General features: G+C 46.5%; 3 protein-coding genes across 5 annotated transcripts; 2 read left to right on the top strand and 1 right to left on the bottom strand.

Moving 5' to 3' along the window:
* The first annotated feature begins 2,028 nt into the window (after positions 1-2,028).
* Positions 2,029-5,393, top strand: snrpb2 (small nuclear ribonucleoprotein polypeptide B2). Of its 3 annotated transcripts, none has more exons than XM_029154739.3 (7): positions 2,029-2,169; positions 2,665-2,736; positions 2,897-3,069; positions 3,185-3,319; positions 4,682-4,717; positions 4,917-5,005; positions 5,076-5,393. In XM_029154739.3, exons 2-7 carry the CDS (start codon positions 2,673-2,675, stop codon positions 5,233-5,235), a joined length of 657 nt encoding a protein of 218 aa, XP_029010572.1. In that variant the 5' UTR covers positions 2,029-2,169; positions 2,665-2,672; the 3' UTR covers positions 5,236-5,393. The 3 variants fall into 3 exon arrangements, with proteins under 3 accessions (XP_029010572.1, XP_029010581.1, XP_029010590.1); XM_029154748.2 differs by having other exon boundaries at positions 2,040-2,127; XM_029154757.3 differs by having other exon boundaries at positions 2,044-2,103.
* Positions 5,394-5,509: 116 nt separating this feature from the next.
* prokr1a (prokineticin receptor 1a) lies at positions 5,510-10,919 on the top strand. Its single transcript, XM_029154585.3, has 3 exons — positions 5,510-6,678; positions 7,741-8,156; positions 9,437-10,919. Exons 2-3 carry the CDS (start codon positions 7,759-7,761, stop codon positions 10,158-10,160), a joined length of 1,122 nt encoding a protein of 373 aa, XP_029010418.1. The 5' UTR covers positions 5,510-6,678; positions 7,741-7,758; the 3' UTR covers positions 10,161-10,919.
* Positions 10,920-11,090: 171 nt separating this feature from the next.
* Positions 11,091-16,402, bottom strand: aplf (aprataxin and PNKP like factor). The gene is made up of 11 exons (XM_041068172.1): positions 16,244-16,402; positions 16,017-16,172; positions 15,280-15,351; positions 14,920-15,083; positions 14,483-14,603; positions 13,841-14,028; positions 13,568-13,688; positions 12,798-13,042; positions 12,390-12,500; positions 12,028-12,074; positions 11,091-11,778 (listed from the first exon to the last, which is right to left on the bottom strand). The coding sequence occupies exons 1-11, from the start codon at positions 16,364-16,366 to the stop codon at positions 11,603-11,605; spliced, it is 1,524 nt and encodes a 507-aa protein (XP_040924106.1). The 5' UTR covers positions 16,367-16,402; the 3' UTR covers positions 11,091-11,602.
* Positions 16,403-16,454: the final 52 nt, after the last annotated feature.

The raw sequence follows: 16,454 nt of genomic DNA, 5'->3' as shown, positions 1-16,454 counted from the left end.
ACCAGGGACTGGACACAGGATGGTTGGACCAGGGACTGGACACAGGATGGTTGGACCAGGGACTGGACACAGGCAGGATGGTTGGACCAGAGACTGGACACAGGCAGGATGGTTGGACCAGGGACTGGATACAGGACGGTTGGACCAGAGACTGGACTGGACACAGGCAGGACGGTTGGACCAGGGACTGGACACAGGCAGGATGGTTGGACCAGAGACTGGACACAGGATGGTTGGACCAGAGACTGGACACAGGCAGGATGGTTGGACCAGAGACTGGACACAGGCAGGACGGTTGGACCAGGGACTGGACTGGACACAGGCAGGATGGTTGGATCCTCAGCTGCCCATCACAGACACATAGCTCTGAGTCTGATAATACCTGTAAGTGAGGACAGAGTTGGGGAGAGAGAGCGAGAGCGGGGGAGAAGCACAACTACTGGAGAGAAAGAGACAAGGTTAGTTGAACATAGAACAATGATGGGAGGTCATTGAATAGACAAGATAGAAGGAAGCAGAGGAGCTCAGTGTATGCATCTTAACTAAGATGGTTCCTGTGACTAACAATCATTGCCAGTGACCTGAACCATCTCTAACTATAAGCTTTATCCAAAAGGAAGTTTTTAAGCCTGATCTAAAGGTGGAGAGCGTGTCAGCTTCCCGAACCTGAACAGAGAACTCGAAGAGGAGCCTGGTAGCTAAAAGCTCTGCCTCCTGTTCTACATTTAAACACTCTAGGAACCACAAGTAGCCCAGCACTCTGAGAACGAAGTGTTCTGCTGGGAGCATAAGGAACTATGAGGTCTTTAAGATAGGAAGGAGCTTTATCATTGAGTACTTTGTAGGTGAGTAGGAGAATTTTAAATTCTTTCCTACATTTTACAGGCAGCCAGTGCAGAGAAGCTAATGTAGGAGAAATGTGATCTCTCTTTCTAAGTCCTGTCAGGACTCTGGCTGCAGCATTTTGAATAAGCTGTAGGCTTTTTAAGGAGCTGTTAGGACATCCTATGAGTAAGCAGTTACAGTAGTCCAGTCTGGAGGTAACAAATGCATGGATCAGTTTCTCTGCATCGCTCTGAGAGAGGATGCTTCTGATTTTATCTATATTTCTAACATGAAAGTAGGCGGTTCTGGAGATTTGTTTAATGTATGATGTAAAAGAGAGATCCTGGTCAAAGATGACACCAAGGTTCTTCACAGTAGAATCTGAAGTTAATGTTATGCCATCCAGGGTGGCTATCTGACTCAATAGTGTCTCTCTGTGAGTTTTAGGCCCAACAACAAGAATTTGGGTTTTATCTGAATTTAGTTGAAGGAAGTTTTGGGACATCCAGGATTTGATGTCTTTTAAACAACTTTGAATTTTGACTAATTGATCTGTCTCATTTGGTTCTAAAGACATATATAGCTGAGTATCATCTGCATAAGAATGAAAATTTATAGAATGCTTCCTAATAATCTCACCTAGAGGAGACATGTATAGGCTGAACAGAATTGGACCAAGCACAGAACCCTGTGGTACTCCATAGCTAATCCTTGTGCATGTGGAGAATTTTTCATTCACATGAACAAACTGGAATCTGATCAACAAATAGGATTTAAACCATCCCAATGCTGTTCCTTTAATTCCGATGTTATGTTCTAGTGTCTGTAATAGAATGTTATGATCAATTGTATCAAATGCAGCACTAAGATCTAACAGAACAAGAACAGAGACCAGACCATTGTCTGAAGCTAAGAGAAGATCATTAGTGACTCTAACCAGAGATGTTTCTGTGCCATGATGTTTTCTAAATCCTGACTGAAAATCTTCCTACAGGTTGTTCCAACTCATGTTTTCAGATAATTGTTTAGCCACGATCTTTTCTTAGAGCCGAACCACAGAAATAAAATGTGCAATGAGCAAGATAAGGTGTTTCCCTTTTTCTTCTTTGTTCATTCCTAATACCCATCTGTTGTAATCTGCAAATTCCCCACTGTGGGTATTCTTATTCCAACTGTCGAACAGAGCAGGGTGTAGTTCTCCTCCCCACCTGCGGGGGCGCTCCGCGGTATAACAGCAGCCCGCGCTCCCGGCGCCACACTGTTTGTTTCCGGGTGTAGGTGAGCAGTGTGAGTGGAGACAGCGTGAGTTTGTGTTCATTTACTTTTTTACTGGCGCATTTAACGGTAAGTTGAGCGAACCGTCGAACCGGCGTTAGTTCGATGTGTAATGTGCCGGTTTGAACGAAGGCAGCGCCACTGAAGTGTCGCCCGAGCCTCAGCTGGCGGGACGAACGGACGTTGAGCCTACGAAGCTAACGTTAGCTATACACAATATAAATCAAGTAATGATTGATACAAACCAACGAGCATCAGACTTAAAGTCGCTTAATGAGGGTTGTGGGTTCAACCGGCAGCTTGATGTGATGTTACGGTGCTAGGATGTTTGTTAAAGCTGAATGTTGAACGTATGGAGCTCCGTTCAATCAAAACCCAAAAAACCCTAAAGTGAGAACATTTTTACGAGCCTTAGAATAAAAAACTGACGTTGTTGATGGTCATCACATTTATGACCAGACGTGCGTCCTGTCAATAATTTACGCCCCTAAGAACAAACAGTAAATGTACTGCAGTGCAGTGCAGCAACCTGTTCGATCTGAGCTTGATTCGTTGTTTCTTCAGGCTCCACCATGGATATTCGACCAAACCACACAATTTACATCAACAATATAAATGATAAAGTCAAGAAAGAAGGTACGTGTTTGAATCCACCAATTCTGTATTACTTAACTTCTGACGCGGTATCTTCAACTCTGTATTTGCTGTTGTGAGCGCAGGTTCCTCACTGCGGGACAATTAAAGGATTTCTTTTTCTTATTCAAACGAAACCCCACCGACCCACTTGTTGTTTCAGAGCTGAAGCGCTCGCTCTACGCACTCTTGTCTCAGTTCGGGCAGATCATTGACATCGTGGCCATGAAGACCATGAGGATGAGGGGACAGGCCTTCGTCGTCTTCAAAGAGCTTGCTGCTGCCACCAATGCACTCAGGCAACTGCAGGGCTTTCCCTTCTACAACAAGCCAATGGTAGAATCAAAATAACAACCTTCATCAGCTTCTCTGATGCTACGTTTACTAAGGGTGCGTTCAAACCTACATCTGCTGTTTGACTTTGTGTACATTCACTTGTTTTGTTTCCCAGAGGATACAGTATGCAAAGACAGATTCTGAGGTCATCACCAAGATGAAGGGCAGCCATGGAGACAAAGAGAAGAGGAAAGAGAAGAAGAAGAAGCCTCAGGAGCCAGCGGCTAACCTTGCCAAGAAACCGGCAGTGGTGAGTTACGCTTGCATTCACAGCTACTGGGAAGAACATGAACAGGTTTACAGGCGCTTGAGGTCAACGCTAGAAATGTTCATACAGTGGCGTTAATGCATTTGAGGGTGCAATGTGGCCTTTGACACAAATATTGATGGTTACATCTGGGACGTACAAAGCCAAAATGTCGTCATTTGATGATTTGTACATTCATCAACTGAGTGCGTTTCCTTCTCTTCCTCCTTGGAAGCATCACTGACCGAGCTGAGCTGTCCCTCTGTGTTCTGATGGCTGACGGCATTAAGAATCGGGCACGGGCTAGGCGTCGCAACAAGACTCAGTATTTGCAGTTGCTTCCTTGAAGTGATGACTTGGTCAGATGTGCTTTTATGAATGCCTGGTTATGTTAGTTACTCTAAGTTATATAGTTTACTCAGCTGTTTGAAGTAAGCTGTGGTGCTGCTGCTCTTTGTCTGACTGAGCTGTTAAAGTGTGAGCAAACCCACAGGCTCAGGGAGGATCAGGTTTAAAATTAATAAAAACACCAAGTGTTATGTCAAGAAGGAGATGCCAAACAGGTTTATTTATCCATCCAACCTTTATGAACTAGGAGCTAAGACCGGCGTAGCTGCTGTGGTTGGTTCGGTCCATGACTGAAGCACAAACATCATCAGACTCCACAGATGCGTTTGAAGCTGACAGCATCTGTGTGTGTCGGAGTGAAGCGTCTCGTCTGTTGTAGAACCTCTCGTGTTCACTGCGTTTCGTTGCTTAAAAGCTGAAACGAGCCTTGTGTTGTAAAAGCTCATTGTTCTGCTGGCATGGAGGCCACCGTTGGTATTAACCACGCTGAGCTATGTGCAGCGAGGAAGCACTGTGATGAATGTCTGTCTTTTAAGTGTCATGTTACAAGGCTTATAAGGAACCTGAGATAGAGGTTCTGGTTTCACGTTGGGCGGCTGCCACATTCTTACCGGTTCTGATTGCGTGGAGTTGTTCTGCATCAGGACACCAGCACAGTGTCGTCTTATTAACCAAGTCGGCTCTTTGCACCTCCTGCCTCTGCTTGTGCTCCGTCGCTACTGCCGTTTGAACGTCTTGACTAAACATCCTTCGGTCCAGAACTCGGTTCTGAGTTGACCAACATCTGCTGCCGTGGTTTTTTACACCACATTTAGGTTTGGTTTAGTGAGGGAAGCAGACACAACAGGTGATTTTGAGACCACAGTTCTGGTTCTCAGAGGTTCCGCTTAAAGGTTGAGTCTTGAACGGTGCCACAGAGTGGATCAAAGTCGGAGTCTTTCAGCGCAAAGATGATCTGGATCAGATGTTGACCCATGTGTGCATGTGCACCTTACTAACAACTTGTTGTTGTTGCAGGGATCTGTGGTGCCGGTGCTCGCCCCTGTGGTACAGGTAAGACTCACATAAACCTCCCACAGTCCATCACATGTAGCGATGGTTCATTTGTTGTTATTTTTAATGGAATGAGTTTAGAGGTCAGTCTGCAGAACTGGACCTGCTGACCTGTTAATGGTCCCGTTGTGAATCTCAGATGTGTTGGTATCATGCAGTAAGTGGACCGGGCCTCTGATCAGGATTTGTGTGTCCTCAGGTGCCAGACAACCCACCAAACTACATCCTGTTCCTCAGCAACCTTCCTGAGGAGACCAATGAGATGATGCTCTCCATGCTGTTCAACCAGTGAGTCCAGAACCTCTGCTCAGCATCACGGTGCCCCCACAAACTGCTGATCTTTTCTCATTTTGTGCAGGTTTCCTGGCTTCAAGGAGGTGCGGCTCGTCCCGGGGAAACACGATATTGCCTTTGTGGAGTTTGAGAGCGACACGCAGGCGGGCGTGGCCAAAGACGCCCTGCAGGGCTTCAGAATCACTGCCACCTGCGCCATGAAGGTCACGTATGCCAAGAAGTAGTGGACCGTCCTCTGCCTCGTCACATTACCTGCATCCTGCAGAGACTTGATTAGATGTTCGTTTTTGTTTTTTTTCTATTTTGTGTTTGTCGTCTTCAGTGGTGGAGAAAAAAACTCCGGCTTTCATCTTATTTTGTAAAATAAAAGCTTTTTACATGATGGGCGTTTCTCTTTGTCCAAATGACAGATGAATGATGCACCAGGTTGTTCGGTACAAACCCGTTCGTCATCTGATGATGATGATGATGATGATGATGTGACTGCTGAGCAGGGCCATTGTTCAGCAGTGGAAACTGGAGAATCTAATTTAAACGTCTTAAAGTTATGACTTGGCTTCAAGTAGATAAACATAATTAGTGAAATGTCCCTAACGGGGATTTGGAGCAGTTTAATGACGCTGAGGCATCAAGATGCGTCTTAATGAGCCCATTTAAAAAGAACCTCATTGCTTCTAATTGAGCAGTTGCGCCTTCAGATGTGTTTTTAACCTGATTTCAAGCTGTTCAGTCGTCGGCCTCACATCAGAGTCACTTAACGTCCGGTCTCATTTGTCCTGGAAGCGCTCGGCATCGGGTTTCACCACAGTGAACCCAGTGCTTCTGTCGCTTCTGCTTTCAGCTCTGACCGGAGCAGATGTCGATCCGCTTCCTAACGACCGGCTGATGACGGGACAGCTGCTGTAAGTGGTCCTGAGACTCGGTGATCAGCCTCGAAGGAAACTGTCGCCGTCGACACCGATTGTCAGTGAGTCCCGGTCTTTGTTCTGTTCGTGTGGTTCTGCCTCCACCCGTGCTGCAGGTTCGACACGTTGAGAACAGTCAGAAAACACGCCCGTCTGCATCCTGCGTCCATGTTCTCCCATAAACTGTCGACCACAACACCAGAGCCTCACATTCCTGCAGGTTCTGCCCACTCTCTTTGAAATGTGAGTTCTGACCCACATGAGCAGAAGTCATCAGGATCGCTTCTACCTCCTGGAGACGGGACACAGCCTCCATTTGCTGGGCTCACGAGTGTTTGTGCACCGTAATTTGGGTCGTCAGCCTGAAGCTGGTACCGACCAGCTGTGCTGTGTGGTACCGACCAGCTGTGCTGTGTGGACCTGGTTCCTACTCTGCAGACCTGACGGCAGCACAAGCTACATTAAATACTTCACGAGTAGAAGTGAAGTATTCGGAAGTACTTGCTCAGTATCACTGTCCACTGGGTTTGGACCTGCAGCAGTGGTACCGACTCAATCTTGTTCTACTCGCATCGTGTACGTCCTCCGTCCTTACGTGTCAACCGATGTCCTCACAGCTGTAGGAAGAGCACAGCGTGTTATGTAGAACGTGTGAACGCGCGGCGCGGCCCCGACGGACAGTGAGCGCAGCGCAGCGCAGCGCGGACAGCGGTAGCTGCTGGTTCGGGTCCCGGTCCGTGGAGTCCTTCTCAGACTAAACAGGTAAAACGCGCCTATGTTCAATTTCCTATGAAGTTTGACTTAAGTTGAATGTGTTTATGTCACATGCAGGTCGTTCTTCGTGTACTTTATGTACTTCGTGTACCTCTGGTACCTCGTACTGCAGATACCAGTATGTCCAGTGTTTCCACCAGCTGAGTCTGTGTGAATGAAACAACCCGATCCTGTCAATCATTTATTGGATGAAAAACATGTTCATCAACTTTGATTTCTTGTTCAATCACTTCTTTTCTTGGAGATTTCAGTTCACGAGAGTAATTTTTACTGCAAGTTTCTAGTTCTAATCATTTATCTGCGGTTGTAATGTAGTTTAGACCTCACTCACTTCTGACCCATTGTGAATCATGAGACCAGCAGATGAGTCCTTTCCGTCTGTACTTTAATGTATGATGTAAAAGAGAGATCCTGGTCAAAGATGACACCAAGGTTCCTCACAGTAGAATCTGAAGCTAATGTTATGACATCCAGGGTGGCTATCTGACTCAATAGTGTCTCTCTGTGAGTTTTATCTGAATTTAGTTGAAGGAGGTTTTGGGACATCCAGGATTTGATGTCTTTTAAACAACCCTGAATTTTGACTAGTTGATCTGTTTCATTTGGTTCCAAGGACGTATATAGCTGAGTATCATCTGCATAACAATGAAATTTAATAGAATGCTTTCTAATAATATCAACTAGAGGAGACATGTATAGATGCATGTATTTAAGGACTAGAGAACATTTTTACTAAAGTATTACTACAGTTTTACTACAGTATTACTTGATCTTCTGAGCAAATTGAAGCCTTTAGTACTGTTCTTATGTGGAGAAAGGGTCCAGACATAAGTGGGTGTTCACTCATCCCAGAACCTTTGACCAGTAACAGGGTCCAGTCCTGTAAGGGCTACTGAGAGTCCAGAGTAGGCCTGGATCAGAGATGTTCTGGCCTGCAGATGTGGTGCACATGACCAGGTCTGGTCAACCAGACATACTTATTTTAACTCTGAAACTGATTCTGATTGGTCCAAGGTGAAGTGTTGCCTTGTTTATCCAAATCCCACACAGTGGTTGACATGTCCCAGGATGGGTGACCTGACCAACAGCAGCTATGGTCTGGACTACGAGGTCCCGCTGGACGAGGTTCCGGACACCACCCAGGGCAGGGCCTTCTTCGTGGCCACCATCATCATCGGTGTGGTGCTGGTGGGCATCATGCTGGTCTGCGGTGTGGGGAACTGCCTGTTCATCGCCAGCCTGGCCCGGTGCAAGCAGCTCAGGAACCTGACCAACCTGCTGATCGCCAACCTGGCGGTGTCGGACGTGCTGGTGGCCGTGGTTTGCTGCCCCTTCCTGCTCGACTACTACGTGGTGAAGCGGCTGTCGTGGGACCACGGCCTGCTGCTCTGCGCCGCCACCAACTACCTGCGCATCGTCTCGTTGTACGTGTCCACCAACGCCCTGCTGGCCATCGCTGTGGACAGGTGGGTCCACACCCACCACATGCTGCTAACGCATTCACTGTCACCTGAAGCATGAAGTTGGAGAGGTTCATCCTCTGGGGAGCATGAGCACGGTGGGTCTTTCTGATTCTGATTACTATTTACCTCGGTTCTTGCTCTGAGCTCCTCTTAGTGCCTCCGTGCTTCTTACTCAGCTCATGCTCCCTGTGTTCCTGAGGCTGCGTTCACAGAACCACAGTAAAATCTGAACATGCTTCAGCACAGGAGCGAAGTGTGTGTCTGTCTGTTCTGTGGCTTCTCTGCTCTGTCGTTGCCGTTCAGTTTTTTCTTGTTTTTGTCTCTTGGGTAAATTCTGGTTGTTTTTAGCTTGTTTTTTCGGTCTCGTTGCTGACTCGTCAACAGCAGCACACGAGGCCAAAGCTCAATTTGGTGTTCAGTTTCTGGATGAAATGTTGCTTATTGTGATGGTGTTGTGTTGAGGTTCCCTCAAACCACACACCAACACAAGTGTCAGGTAACAGAACAAACCGTGAATCTTCTGGTCCCGAGCTGCCCACTAATGTTTAACATACTGACAGCTGAAACCTCAGGCCTGGACTGGGCTCGTTCTGATTAGTTAGATAGTTGGCTGCAGGCGTTCGGTTGGCCCGTGAGCATGAAGTAGCATTTATACGGCCCATTATGACCACGCAGGGTCAGAGCGAGGTGAGCGTCAGACGCATGGAGCCACAGGAGGTGGAGCAGGAACCTAACAGTGGTTCCACTGCTTCTCATTCCTCTGTCTGCTGCTGTGTATAAATAACGTCTATGTGGTCCCACTTCCCTTTGCTCAGGCTCACAACTCAGCTCCAAGTCAAGACTCAACTGAAAAGCTTTCATGTGACAAACGCGTCTTAGTACAGTTCTCCGCCTTCTGGGAACCAGAAACAAGCAGCACTAAAACATCTTCAACTAAATGAGTCCAGATCATCATGAAGTAACGTGGCTGCTTGAGACACAGGTTTGACCTGAAGACAGCAAGCTCAGAGCATCAGACCATACGACAGCAGGTCAAAGCTGCTATGTCAGGATTTAATGCATGAATTAAAATGGTCGCGTCATGAATTCCTGTCGTTCATCATTAACGATCGGCTTCATATTCAGTTAATGAATGATCGTTTACTGCATTGATTGACAACATTACCGACACTTAGCTGCAGCATCAACTACTGTTAGTTTCTATTGATTCATCAACATTCAACAATTTGGTGTGTTAGGCCCATCAGTACTGGTACTAACTTGCCCGTTGGTATCGTCTGCAGGTACATGGTGATCCTCCACCCCCTGAAGCCCCGGATGAAGTTGCAGACGGCCTCCTGTGTCATCCTCATGGTGTGGCTCGTGCCCGTCTTCATCTCCATTCCTTCTGCCTACATGGCCTCTGAGAGCACGTACTCGCATGCAGAGGGTCACCCCCACAAGACCTTCTGCGCTCAGATCTGGCCCGTGGACCAGCAGGTTTGGTATCGGTCCTACTTCTTCTTTATCTTCGCTCTGGAGTTCTTGGGGCCAGTGATCATCATGGCCGTGTGCTACGTCAAGATCTCCAGGGAGCTGTGGTTTAAGGACGTCCCTGGATTTCAGACGGAGCAGATCCGGAAAAGGCTGCATAGGCGGCGCAGGACAGTGGTGGTGCTGATTCTGGTTCTGGTTGCCTACATCCTGTGCTGGGCCCCGTACTACGGATACACCCTGCTGCGGGACTTTCATCCCTTGCTCATTTCCAGGGGCAGGAACTCGCTTGTGGCCTTCTACATTATTGAGTGCATCGCCATGAGCAACGGCATCATCAACACCCTTTGCTTCGTGAGCGTCCGGAACAGCACCAAGCACCTGAGGAAGATTAGCAAGTTCCCGCTGAAGCTGGTGACGTTTGTGGCCAAGTCGCCGGATGAAGCAGAGGGGCAGACTCTTTCCCTGCGAGTGACGGAGGATGGGGAGGGAGCTCGGGTCCGGGAGCAGCCACAGCAGAAGCTGCTCACCTGAGCCCAGTAGGAGCAGAGCAGAAGGACTCGGCATCAGGGGAGAGTCCAAACAAAACCCATCATTTATCCATGTGGTGAAGTGGTTTAGTGATTGAATATTACAGTGGAGCAGAGACAGCGGCAGGAGGATAAGAGTCAGAACTGCTTTAAAAACAGGCCCACAGCCGTGGTTCTGGAGAGAGAGGTGGGTCCGAGCCAGAAGATGCTGATGGTCATAGGTTAGTGAAAATGTGTTTGTGTCACTTTCATGTGGATCTAAGCATTTTGATAATTAATAACTTAACAGACCTGTAATAGTTCTGATGGTTCGTCTGATGATCACTGCTTAAATCCATCTTGGGTCAGTGTGACAATTATTCACAGTAAAATTCTTTAACTACACCGATTTATTCAGGTGAACCTGACCCAAGTCCAGGGTTCGAACCGATGCGACTTACAAAAAGCGTGAGAAATATTCAAAGCGCTGAGCTCACTAAAGGATAGCAGGGAAGCATCCACAGAACCAAGCTGAACTCAGTCAGTACAGGTGGAAGGTGGTTCTAGATTTAGCGTCTGTCAAGGTGAGTGGCTTTGTCTTCAGACCAATGAGCTCACCAGCGTTAATGTGTTGTGTGTAATTGTGGACCAGTCGGTTCCGTCTGTCTTATGTTCAAACGTGTAAATGTTCCAATAAAGACATTAGCTCTGTGCATGTGTCTGTGAACTCAATGTCACCTGCAGTCACCTCAGAATCAGAACCCGTCAGAGCTGATAACGTCTGGTTCCGGTCACATGTCTGAGCCTGTGGGTCTTGAAACGACCAGACACCTCCTGATCTGGTTCCGATCTGATGTACTGGAGCTTTCGTTAAACGTTTTGTGAAGCCAACAACTAAACTTCATTCACTGCGTTTGTTTTGGCTCTAAAGGCCAAAGTTTCAGCTGGACTCAAGTTGAATTACAACCAGTTTAATTTCAGTCACTAAAGGGGTGAACTCATTTTACAGCATTTAGAAAAAAGAAGTTCTCTTCAGTGTGGCTCGCTATCCGACCCAGTAACTTTATACCAGCTGGTCCCATTCACTCATTCCAGAAACAACTGTCTGAGCTGTGGCTCTGGTTGCAGAATCTGATCACAATGACCTGGATTAAGGCCAGGGAGAAAAAACAGAATGAATGTATTCTCTCTATACTTTTAATAATTAAGATTTTATTTATTAAAAATCAGACAACTTGTGTCTTACTGGTATAAAAGAAATGTTCCTTCTAGACCAAATATGTTCCTTTGGGTGAGAGAGGAATGAAACATGGTCGGTAGTAATGAGCAATCTGAGTTACTATAATTGTAAAACCTGACTCGGACGACTCAATACCAGCCGTGAACATACTGAATCTCTCGCAGCTGTTTCAGTTAATTTAGTGTCAGTGAAGTTGTGTCTTTTCAAACTGAAGCAGCAGAACCTGTCTACTTCCTCCTCTTCAGAAACTCCGTGGCCGCCTCTTGCAGTCTCCTGACGTCATCCTCGTCACTGTTGTCTGAGTCCGGAGGGATGTAGTCCGAGTCGTTGCCCACATCCTCGCTGTCGTCTTCATCGTCATCGTCCTCATCGACCCGCTTAATGACGTTACGTGTAGTACGAGCTGCAGAAACACCAACAGCGTAGATGGACCAATGAGAATCACACTCAATGGCCATTTTATTAGGAACACCACCGAACAAGGCTGGAGTGCAGTTAGTATTTTAAAAGACGGTTCTGTTTACAGTGAATGAAGAACCTCAGCCCAGCCTCATGTATATGGATCAGAGTATATGCCCAAGTCACCAGAAGTAATAAAATATTGACACAATATCAGTATTGAACATGGGGTAAAATTGAAAAAGCAAACCACCTGCTCTCTTTGTGTGCTTATACTCCTTCCTGTGGAGAGGGTTCTTCCTGTGAGGAAAACAAAGTGGGGTCAAACCCAGAGAAACACGGTCATACAACACATTCAACCTCAGCTTAAGTTGCTTGGACCCAAACGAGGCTCTAGAACCTTGACAGTGTTTCCGAGTGTTTTCAGAGAAAAGGTCCTGGTGATCATGTGGGAACCAAGATGTGTAGAACTGAATGTTTGGTCGAGTTGACTCAGCTGTCGCACACAAACACCACCTGCAGAACCCTACAGTTCTGTCTAAGTTCTGCTCATCCGGGCCTTTAGTCTGGTTGGGTGTCACACCTGTCTCCATTCACTCTCTTGCATCATCAGACCTGTAGCAGGCGGTGCCGTAGGGACACTCGGGTCGATCCCCCTCCTCTTCCCCCTCCTCATAATCAATGTCGCCTGGGTGACAGCACTCCTGAAAGTGGATTGGGTTCTTCCTGGAACAAGACAGAAACAGGGATGGTGACAGGTTTTCAGTTGCACTGTGCACACAGTCCATTTGACCAGGATGTTTATGTACATTCCATTTAAAGCAGCAGACAGTGAACGCACGGCTGAGCCCACAAGGACAACACTTAGAACTATTTCAATCCTGGAATCAGACAGCAGAACGAGGTAGCAGACCAAGTAACTCAAACCACTAGAACGTTCCACATGTAACAAGCTTTACTGAGTTGTTATTATATATATATATATTATATAAAGCTTGATGACTCTAGATAAAGGGACAGTACCTGTAGCAGTCCTTCCCGTAGGGGCATGGTGTTCTGACTCGGGTCTGAGACTGAGTGGAGGCAGATGCAGAGTCGCTGTTGAACCCAACAGACTCTGCTGGTTTCTGTTTAGTCGTCTGTGACTTTAACTTCCTGTCCTCTTGTGAAGTGTTTCTTTCTGCCTCCTCTTCCACCTCCATGGTGACTCTGTGGGCCTCATCACTGGGGCCATTCTGCTTCCGGACTGGTCCTTCTAAAGGACCGTGCTGAAGGAAACAGAACATAGTCTCAGAGTCAGTGTTCAAGCCAAGACACAGCTTCAAGTCTTAAATCAAGTGATCGCATGGCAAACCAGCTTCCACTTCGTTCACTAAAATGAAAACTGGCTCATAAATGGAAATAAAACCCATGAGCTTGTCAATGAAACAACTAAAAGCTGAATCTGCGATTTTAAAGTTGACTGAATGTTATTGTCTTCACTCCTTCAATCCTTGGTCCTGACTCAATGATGAATGTGGTTTTGTTCAGTCGTGTTCATTACTTAGCTTAGACAGTGGTTTGAATCTGGACACTGTGGAATCTCTAGCTCTATTTAGATCAGGTTTGTCCTGACGTCAGTTCTTCTTTGGGTTTACACTTTCTTCTTGTTAAAGGTGGTGGCTGATGTTAGGGGTTGTGGAAAAGTCTTAAGCTTTCGCTTCCGGGACGGAACTTGATTGTTTTATAGTCAAACCATGAGTCAGCAAATATCAGCAGAACTAAGCGGAGTCCTATTAATGATGCCACTCAACTGCTCCTTCATCACTGATCTTCCTCATCCTCTTGCTTGGCCTCGCCTCTGCCTCTGCCTCTGCCTCTGCCTCCACCGCCTCCGCCTCGTCCAGCTCTGTAGCCGGTTTGGCTGCTGCTCGTCTCCAACAGACAAATCAAATGAGCAAACTGACGAGGCGGTCATTCATTAGCATCCGTTAGCTCTGACCAGGCAGTCAGTAATTAGCAGTTGTTAGCTGCTCTGCATTCACATCTTATGTGAATGTGAAATGTTTGACATTAAACTAGGTTATGTGATGCTGAAGGTTTTAGACGGCCATGTTTGGAGCATCAGTTCAGCTCTGTAAATACCCATCAGGCTGGGGGAAGGCCTCTTTGGAACAGATGACATCATCCAGGCAGGCAGAACTCTCTTCCTAGACACAGGTACCCCCCCATCACTGTGATCATCCCCCACTTCCATCGGAAGAGTAGAACCTCCCTGAATGAAGCAAAGAAGCAGAGTTGAATTAGGGTTGAGGTAGCCTGCATTTAGTAGATCAACAAATTATGTTCCTTTAGGAGTTAAATGTTTATTCTGTGTTTATGATGCATTTTCCCTTTTATGTAAAGAAGACACTGAACATTACATTACAACAGCTACACTATATGTAAAGCACATGTGGATTTAGATCCGTAGCTCGTGAAAAACAGTGTGTGTGGAAATCAGTTATGTGAAACATTACTGTCCTCTGAACTAATTATGGTAATTTGAGCTGAAGTTGAAGCTGTGCTTCGAATCCTCTGCTGCTGCTCATCTGCAGATGGGCTCTTGTTGGAGCATTTTTAGTTCAGAACAGAAACAAGTTTATAAAATTAACTGAAACTAAACAAACATGTTTCAGTCTCTGCGTAAGGAAATATTTCATTTCCAGCTTGCAGGTTAAGATGCAAACCATTGTTAAGCTTGTGATGGGGCTGTTGACCTCCTCCTCATTTAACAGAGCTGCTGGTCCCTCGTAAGGTTTAGAAGAAACTGGACGTTCATCAGTCTCTTCTACAAACATCCGACTGTTCCTACAGGACGAGATCACAGTTATGGTTCAGCTACTGATGCTTGTCTTTAATGCTGCCGCCGGGACACAAGCTGGACTTTGAGCGTGAATTTTTCATGAGCTTCAGCCGGTTTGAACAGAGGCCACGTTTGCTTGAGTGTCCTCGTCTCTGGTGTTTGATCTAAACCTCAAACAGCGCGAGCATGCGGGCTGAGATAAAAGATGCTAAATAAATATAAACAGCTGATACTTGAACCTACGCAGTACAGAAAAAACAAGGAATGGATGCGGGGTTTGATTAGCCACAGACCCTGCAGGAAGTAGCGGCGCGGACGTACCTGGTCCCATAGTCGTCTCCACCCACGGCCACCACCCGGAAGATGAACTGACCCGGCAGCAGGGAGAACAGGTCCCCGTGACGAAGAGGGCACCAGGAGTCTCTCTGAAGAGGTCGCGGCTCATAGGTTGGCGATGACTGAAGGAAACACGGGTTCAGGTGGGTCTAAGGATCGAACACAATAGAGCAGGAAACAACTGGTGAGCGGTTGACGCCCAATCATCCACATAATATTAGAGAGAATTTGATGCTTCCTGGTCCAGTTCTGCTGGTCACCTAAGGCAGGATCTGTTTAGAAACACAAACACTGATCTAAAACACACTCCTGATGATTCAATTTGAAATGGAAAGAAAGCCGCACCGGTTTGAGGCGCAGCTGTCCTTTCAGGTTCTCCAGCAGGGCGTGGTGTCTGGACACCCTCTTATCACTGACCTGACAAAAAAGGAGGAGGCTCAGTTCAGCAAATAAAGACACGGGGAACCAAAGGAATGAATCCACAGAAGCAACAAACAAGAACAAATAAAATAAAGAAGAGCTGTTTTAAGCAGTGTACTGAATCCACTGTTTCCATGGAGAAGTCTAGCATCCTCACATGTGCTAAGTGTTTCCCTTATGTTTTAAATAACCTGCTCTTCTGTTTATTAAGCTTCCTTAAGCCACATTTTCTAATTTGTTATTCTATTTAACTCACACAGATGTTTCCAGTGTGACAGTGCCAGAACCGTTTTACCTTAGTCTGTCCTCTGTTTTAACATCTAATAATATGGAAAATAAATCTGATTTGAATAGATGAATGACAGTTTTCTTTGCTCTATCTCTCAGATTACATAGTGTTGGAGATATTTAATCTTAGCAATCTACACACATGGACACAGAACCTCCTTATATTCTAACTATATCTTTTCATATTTTGTACTTTTTTATTCCTTGTTTACTTTATTCACTGGGCTTGCAGTCTGGGCTTCTGTGCTTAAACAGAATTTTGAGGCATCTCTACTTCAAACACCTGATGGCTTAACACTTGTCTCATTTCTTCACATGGGCGAATGGATTTACTCCAGCGCCGACTCCTAGCAATGAAAAGAAGCTCGACTCACTCCTAGAAACGGACCACGGCCCAGCACCGTCTCCCCCGGCGGCAGGTGAATGGGGTCCCCGCCTTGAACCGGGACAAGCTCGAAGCCGATCATGTGCTCAGCGAGCGGAATCCGAGGCAGGTTCGGCTCGGTTCGCTGAAGAGAATGGTCCCTGCACTGTTCACATCAGACTCAGTGAGAAAGTCCTAAGTTAGTGGCTCGGCTACCGTCCCAGGGTGAAGTCCTACCGGTAGTAAAGGTGGTCCAGGTCCAGAAACAGATACAGGTCCAGGTAGAAACCCGATGCTCCGTTCACCTGCTGCAATTACTTTTCTACGGGACTGAAACCAAAGAGTAAAAAAAAAAATCATTCAAAACTTCCGGGATGCAGTTGGGCATGCGCAGTAGAATAGAATCCCTCACGTCACCATTACCCGGATTTATTAAACGTTTCCTTAA

Source organism: Betta splendens, chromosome 1 (assembly GCF_900634795.4).
Source record: "Betta splendens chromosome 1, fBetSpl5.4, whole genome shotgun sequence".
Classification (NCBI taxonomy): domain Eukaryota; kingdom Metazoa; phylum Chordata; class Actinopteri; order Anabantiformes; family Osphronemidae; genus Betta; species Betta splendens.
The sequence above is the reverse complement of the archived record's forward strand: the minus strand, read 5'-3'. Positions and strand labels throughout refer to the sequence as shown.

What these genes read in the sequence shown, in the direction of transcription:
- snrpb2 (XM_029154739.3), top strand. Translation starts at nt 2,673, where the DNA reads ATGGATATTCGACCAAACCACACAATTTACATCAACAATATAAATGAT. An exon ending in TGCTCGCCCCTGTGGTACAG is followed by an intron (nt 4,718 to 4,916) that starts GTAAGACTCACA and finishes GTGTGTCCTCAG; the next exon opens with GTGCCAGACAACCCACCAAA. An exon ending in CTCTCCATGCTGTTCAACCA is followed by an intron (nt 5,006 to 5,075) that starts GTGAGTCCAGAA and finishes CATTTTGTGCAG; the next exon opens with GTTTCCTGGCTTCAAGGAGG.
- prokr1a (XM_029154585.3), top strand. Translation starts at nt 7,759, where the DNA reads ATGGGTGACCTGACCAACAGCAGCTATGGTCTGGACTACGAGGTCCCG. An exon ending in CTGGCCATCGCTGTGGACAG is followed by an intron (nt 8,157 to 9,436) that starts GTGGGTCCACAC and finishes TATCGTCTGCAG; the next exon opens with GTACATGGTGATCCTCCACC.
- aplf (XM_041068172.1), bottom strand. Translation starts at nt 16,366, where the DNA reads ATGATTTTTTTTTTTACTCTTTGGTTTCAGTCCCGTAGAAAAGTAATT. An exon ending in GCCGTGGTCCGTTTCTAGGA is followed by an intron (nt 15,352 to 16,016) that starts GTGAGTCGAGCT and finishes CTTTTTTGTCAG; the next exon opens with GTCAGTGATAAGAGGGTGTC. An exon ending in GGAGACGACTATGGGACCAG is followed by an intron (nt 14,604 to 14,919) that starts GTACGTCCGCGC and finishes CTCGTCCTGTAG; the next exon opens with GAACAGTCGGATGTTTGTAG.